Source organism: Aptenodytes forsteri, unplaced genomic scaffold, assembly GCF_000699145.1.
Source record: "Aptenodytes forsteri isolate BGI_AS27 unplaced genomic scaffold, ASM69914v1 Scaffold255, whole genome shotgun sequence".
NCBI lineage: Eukaryota > Metazoa > Chordata > Aves > Sphenisciformes > Spheniscidae > Aptenodytes > Aptenodytes forsteri.
In genome coordinates this window covers 4,108,264-4,114,768 of record NW_008794888.1, presented here as the reverse complement: position 1 = coordinate 4,114,768, position 6,505 = coordinate 4,108,264, and the positions used below count along the sequence as shown (strand labels likewise).

At 51.8% G+C, this 6,505-nt stretch overlaps 1 protein-coding gene across 3 annotated transcripts in view; it reads left to right on the top strand.

The window, feature by feature from the left end:
• The window catches only part of FAM134A (family with sequence similarity 134 member A), a 12,417-nt gene extending 6,134 nt beyond the window's left edge, over nt 1–6,283 (top strand). The window contains exons 3-9 of one of the 3 annotated variants that reach the window (XR_657364.2): nt 80–215; nt 1,571–1,655; nt 2,427–2,564; nt 2,902–2,996; nt 3,944–4,079; nt 4,831–5,621; nt 5,725–6,283. Coding sequence is in view for 2 of the 3 variants with exons in the window: in XM_009274931.2 (XP_009273206.1) it covers nt 80–215; nt 1,571–1,655; nt 2,427–2,564; nt 2,902–2,996; nt 3,944–4,079; nt 4,831–5,561 (1,321 nt within the window). In the remaining variant the exon portion in view is untranslated. Of the gene's footprint in view, nt 1–79; nt 216–1,570; nt 1,656–2,426; nt 2,565–2,901; nt 2,997–3,943; nt 4,080–4,830 lie in introns of all 3 variants that reach the window. The other 2 variants (XM_009274931.2, XM_019470949.1) reach the window with 2 other exon arrangements.
• Nucleotides 6,284–6,505: the final 222 nt, after the last annotated feature.

The following is a 6,505-nucleotide window of genomic DNA, read 5'->3' as shown; positions in this document are numbered from 1 at the left end:
AGCCCCCTCCCCCCCCCCCCCCGCCCCAACAAAACAGACCGTGTTCAAAGATTGTCTTCTTGCTCTTGTCTGTCTCTAGTGAGGGGGTGACTTCAGGGGCCCAACCTCACCTGCTCAGTGTCCCTGAGCTGTGCCACTGTCTGGCAGAGAGCTGGGTCACCTTCAGGCTGTACCTGCAGGAACTGCTACAGTACAAGAGGCAAAATCCTGCCAAGGTAAGCTGGAGATACCTACTCTTCTGTGCAGGGGCTTTTCTTTCCGTTATTAGTGGCCTAGGAGATGGAAGAATGTCAAATCAATATTTTTACATTTACTATCCCTGTTTAACATTTGCTGTTCATTCCTTTCAGACTTTGTGCCATGGGAAGCTTAAATAATGAGTAATTTGCTTCCAGTATTTGTAAACTGAAACTGAACTTAACCCCTTCTGTGAATGGCTAGCTATACTTAGTTTTATTTCTTAGCGTGCAAGGGAAGCTCTTAGATTGGGAGTGGGGAGAAAAAAGGGGAGACTACAGTCTCTGCCCCTTTCACAGGCTCCATTCAACCCTTTAAACTGGTCCTACCTATTTTGCTAGCCAAGATTGTAGCTAGCCGAGTCCAAATGCAGCGGTGTTTCTGAGCGCGTGGAAACTTGTCATAAACCATGTTCTGATGGCTGTGACGTGTGGTGTTTGGAAAGGGTTTGTAGACAGGAGTTGCCTCAGCATCACAAAAAGTAGGACAGACCAGCCAGTGGGATTGTATCAGGCTTGCTGGGGTCCAGTGTGCCAAAAGGAGTGGGTTTCTATCACTGCTCATTGCTCCTCTTCTGTTAAAACACTGTCCCAACTACAGGGAGTAGGAGACCAGGACCAAGATGCTCATAAAGCCTGAATTCATCGGGAGCAAAGCCCTTAGGGGGCCCTAGCTTTTGTATACCCTTTCCATTATGAATGAAACTCTTCATTGCTGGATTCAGTCGATATTTGAACCCATGCCCTGGCTTGCAGGGTGTCTGTTCTCACTTCTCCCCCTCCCCAGGAGAATGCAGGACGAGCCCTCAGGGCTGCACCATTATACTTCCACTTTTTCCGGAGGAGGAAGGTCCTGGTCTGGTGGGAGCGTGGGTTCTGCTAATGCTTCTGCCAGCTGGTTTATCGCGTAGCAGTGGCACAGCATCTGGTGACTCTAACAGCTTCCTGTCTCTGTTGGGACAGTATGGACTTCTCTTGAAGTGCTGAGCTCTGCAGGAGAGATGTACTCTAAAATGGCAATTTGCAATATCCCGTCCTAGCCTCAGGGAGCATCATTTACTTCATAAAGAACTGTCCAGTAAAGTTTTGATTCATTTTACTGGGGTCTTGGGTTACCTTGGTCTTCCTGCGCTTGAACCTCTAATGCTTACAGCTTAACCCAACCAAGCTGTCTGAGTTGTGATTGTCAGCATCTGAATGTACTCAGTGCAAAGCTGGTGTACTGACTTTGTTAGGAGCATCCCTCATTTTGCTCTAACTGGGTTTCCTGCACTGGTTGCATAGATGTATCTCTGCCTCTTGTCACTTCTGTTTGTTCCTCTCTCTTCCTTCAGTTCTGCATGAGTGTCTGTTCAGGCTGCCTGATTCTGGCTGTAGTTGGACACTATGTTCCAGGCATAATGATCTCCTACATCATTTGTGAGTATAAGCAGCTCTCTTGTCTGACTTAAGCTGAAACATGACCTAACTGTGCTATTGATATGCTGGTAGAAGCATATTTGTGGTTTTCTTGAGGGGATCTGTGCTAGATTATTAATCAATACAGGCAGTGTGCTCCGGGAAGTCTCTTGCTTTAAGTGTGTGCATGCAGTACAACTTCAAAGTCAGGAGAGGGAGCCGTCGCTAAAACATTGCTTTCCTCTTCTACCCACGGCTGGGGTTGTGCGGGTGAGGTGCCAGAGAAGCAGAAAGCCTCCCAGTTCCTAGAGTGGGCAAATCCATATCGAGAGAGTTGTTAAAGAAGCTGCATGTTTAGCAAACAAGACCTTTTTCACTGTCTCGTGAGTCCCTGCTAACTCTGAAGACTGTTCAGGTGGTCTGCTGCTAACACGTCTGTATATGAGCTCTACGCTGCTACCCTTATAAAAGTTTTGGTGATTTTTAGTTTTAATAATCTCATTTCACGGCCTCTATTGCATGTTGGGGCTGGGATGCAGTGGCTGAAGAGGAAGGCTTACACTTCATCTTAACATAACATATCCTAACAGAGATCTGTTAGGAAAACCTCGTTAATCAAGCAGCTTTGGAATGAGTAAGAATAGCCATGGATGAGAATTTTAGGCAGTCAGATGGGAAAGCAAATGCCATTCCACTGCGCTTCCCTTGATGCAGAGTTTCTTGCTGGCGCCCCGTAAAGGGCTGGACTGTGCTTGGTCTGTCTCTCACACTCCCCGCATTCTGTGTTCGCAGTGCTTAGCATTCTGCTCTGGCCTCTGGTGGTCTACCATGAGCTGATCCAGAGGATGTACACGCGTTTAGAGCCTGTCCTGATGAAACTGGACTACAGTATGAAGGCAGAGACACTGCACCACAAGCATGAGAAGAAGAGTAAGGACCCCACTTCGCTCTGACTTTTTCTGGTGCCATGCTCCCAGGGTCCCTAGCAAAGGGACAATGGGAGAGCAGGTCTGCCGGCACTGTGTGGTGAAAGGCTGCAGCGGAGCAGGGGAAAACAGACTGAAACTTGAGGGTTATGGGGAGAGTGACGGGGCAGGTGATCCTGGGAATAGCAAATGAGAGCAGCAGATTACAATTGTCTCTGGGAACCTTGGGCTTCTGGGAAACCTGTGCAGTTTCACAGGGTAGTAGAAGTAGTGGGAAAGTGATGTATAAAGGCATAAAATTCCTTCAGTCTCATGTAAAGCCTTTCTTCTCTTTCTCATAGAGCGACAAGGGAAGAGTGAGCCTGCAGCAGGTGATGAGCCAACAGCAGAGACGGAGAGTGAGAGTGAGGCAGAGCTGTCGGGCTTCTCCCCAGTGGTAAGAGCACAAAGAGCTGTGCAGGAACCAGTCCCTCCTCTCTGGTCTGTAGCAACTTGAGAGGCGAGGGGTGGTCTGAGTACAGCTGCATTGATAACGAACAGCAGAGCAACAAGTCACTTCTTTGCAGAATCCCAAGGGGAGAAGGGTATTAGTTTGATGAAGGCCGTTGTCTCCAATCTGGGTATTGAGAATTCAACGCCACAGGGCTGGTGATGCAGTAGCAGGACAGGGCGAGCCATGCTCCAGCCTCCTGACCTGCGGAATTGCTTTGGTGGTTATGCTTCATGCTCAGAGAACGTGAGTGTCTCCTAAAGAAATCAACTGTCCTGGTGTAATGTGCAGAGGCTCCTTGCCACTGGAAAAGGGAGATGGGCAGCACTGGTGTCTCTTACACAGGTCCCTGCTCTCAGTCAGACTGGGTGGGACCTTTCTATATGTGCACCGCAGAAACGGACCATGTGTCTTCCTTTACAGGAGCTCTGGGCCTGTAGCTGGGCTGTGAGATGGGAAGCTTCAGCTTCCAAAGGAATGCAGATACTCGAACCGCTTCTACTTGTAGAAAGCTTCATTGGGGCCAGCATGAATGCAAAAGGGAAGGGGTGTTTTGCTCCTTGGTGATCCCAGGAGAGGAAGAAGGATCAAAGCCTTCTGAGACTCCTGCAGGCTGATCCCACCTTGTGCTGGCTCTTTCAGGTTCTTCACTGAGGGCAGGCAAAGCTTCAGGCAGTGAATTATTGCAGGAAAGCCAGTGAGCTGAGACTGTCCTTCCCTGGCAGTGCAATGAGCACTTTGCCCAGCCCCCTCCTGCTTTCATCCTGTCCCTGTGCAGAGTCTCTCCAGCAAAGGACTCCTGCCTGGAAGCTCTGGTTTGTGCGGAGGTGCCCATAGGCAGCACTGATAGTCAGACACCCAGGAATTTGTCCCTCTGCCTTCGTCCCATGCAGGTGGATGTGAAAAAGACTGCCCTGGCACTGTCAATCACAGATTCTGAGCTCTCTGATGAGGAGGCTTCCATCCTGGAGAGTGGGGGCTTTTCTGTCTCGAGGGCTACCACCCCACAGCTGACGGACGTTTCTGAAGGTACGTGATGGGACACTTCGCTGCCTTTCTGACCCTGAGTGTTTTGTCCCAGAAAAACTGTCCCTCCAAACACAGGGAGAGAAGCTAGCTATTTGCAGGGGGGAGAGCATTAAAAGGAGGAAGCAGTAATAGCAGCGCAGCACGCCCTGGCTTCATGGCTGATCATGAGCTGGTCCTGAGCGGACATCTGCCTCTGATTACTGCTCCACAAGACAATGATGTCTTGTCACTCCAGCAAGGGAGCAAGGCCATCCACAAAGTCCCGCAGAAATAATTGCATGGTATAGTCACACGCCCATATATGATGCTGGGTGAAACAGGTCGGACACCCCACCCTGTCAGACTTACAAGCTCAGAGAAAGACTGGTTAGTGGTGAGGAACATGAAGGTAACCGCTCGGATGTGGTCACTTTTGTGTCTGGGGAGGAACAGGCAGGTGATGTGCTGTAAGCACAACTTCCCTGACCCTGTGGGTTTTAGTGGAGGGCTCTAGATGCAGAGAGCATGAGCTGGAGAAGGAAGTCCTCTCTGAGCACAGAGCACATAGAACAGGATGAGAAAAGGGACACTCCGTGTGAGTCGTGCCACTGGGAGAAGGGAATAACTGCAGACCCCTTCCTGCTGTGCTCCCAGAGCTGGGAGGATGCCCAAAAGTGAGCCCTGGTGTGTCAGCTGGGGGGAGGTGGGTGGGAGGTGTCAGTGCCCTGGGTCGAGGTGAGGGGACCTGCACCTCAATGCTGGTGCCTTTCAGACCTGGATCAGCAGAGCCTGCACAGCGAGCCGGAGGAGTCATTTTCCAAGGACCTGGCAGAGTTTCCCTCCGTGGAAGAATATCATTCCAGAGACCTGGGACCACAGAGCGATGAAGATGCGTTTGGTGTGCCTCTGGGTCCTGAGCTTGCCCACGCTGCCCATGAGCTGGACTCGGCAGAGAAGGAGGCCGCGGACTCTGACCTCTCCATCCTTCGCCTAGCGTCTCCTCTCCATTTTGTAAATACGCACTTCAATGGGATCGGGCAAGCGGCAGGAGGCAACGCAGAGCCAAAGACTGTCCCTGCCCCGGGCCTGGGCATCTGCATTGACACGCTGAGCGAGGAGATCGTCACCACTGCCATTACCACGGCGGTGCAGAACACCCTCTCTGCTCTGCTGCGGTCCTCGGAGGCCAGCGAGGGGCCCTCCCTCTCTGAGTTCCTGCCCACCGAGCCCGAAGAGAAACTGAGCTTCCAAGCACAGCTGTCAGAGACCGAAGTGGTGGAGACAGAGACAGCAGCTTCACCGGGGGATGAGGAGGAAGCAGATGACTTTGAGCTACTGGATCAGGGGGAGCTGGAGCAAATGGATGTAGAGCTGGGGCTTGGAGAGGAGCAGGAGACACAAGAGTCTCCTGCCGCTCCGGCTCCCCCCTCTCCCACGCTTGCTGAGCTGCCAAAGCAAGGAGATGAGGAGGAGGCAGCGATGACAGCAACATCTATGTCTTAGGTCTTCTTCACGCACCCCCTTTTCCTCCATTGTCACTGGAAAGAAGGAAGAACTCACACGGTGAACGTGCAGTGGGTTTTTAGATGTTTGTGTCGACTGGGATGGAAATGCGTCAGTGTTAATGTGCTGTGTCTGGAATAACGAATCCTTTCCATCCTTCTAGAGCCCGGCCTTCGCTGGCTGAGCGGGAGACGCCCCTGCCCTGCGGCTGGGGAGGAGCCGGCTCCTAGAAGCCTTACGCCACAATCGAAACACCAACCCCAGCAAACGCTTCCTAGTAATGGTGCAGTATTTTGGTCTGTCTTCTGTTTGTCTTTCGTTTTGCACGCAGAGTACCGAGCTAGCTGTAGCTGCTGCTAATACCCACATCCCCAGTAGGACATATGCAATCTTATTTTATTGGGTTTTTAAATGGCTAAAAGTGTAAATAATTTTAACTTTCATTGGTTTTGTTTGGGGGGAGGGATGGGGTGCACAGTCAAACGTGGCGCTCGGGCTAGGGGAGGGTAAGGGGTCTTTGGAGGGGAGGGTAGCAGTAAGGGGACAAGAGCAGACGGGCGCTGTGCAGCGAAGAGACCCCTTCTGCGAACCGTTGCCATCTTTCACGTCACGGCTGGAACAGGGTGTCGGGCGATACCTGGTTTTTTTCCCTGTCTGGTTTGAGTTCTGCTACTGGGTGGCTGTGGAGTTTTTTGCAATCAATGAAATTCGCTCCTGGCCCTGTTCAGTACTCCCGTTTCTTCCTGCCGTGGCCTCTCCCGGGCATCTTTCGCCGTCCACACCGCTGACCCTGCTAGCACCCCTTCTGCGCTCGGTCGGGCATCGTAGCATGGCACCTGAAGACTTTTGAAGTGGCTTGAAGAGAGCCAGGAGCAGAGGATCCGTGTTTTGTCTCTCCCTCGGGGCCGGGGTGGGAGGGAGGGAGGGAGGGAGGGTTGGGCTGG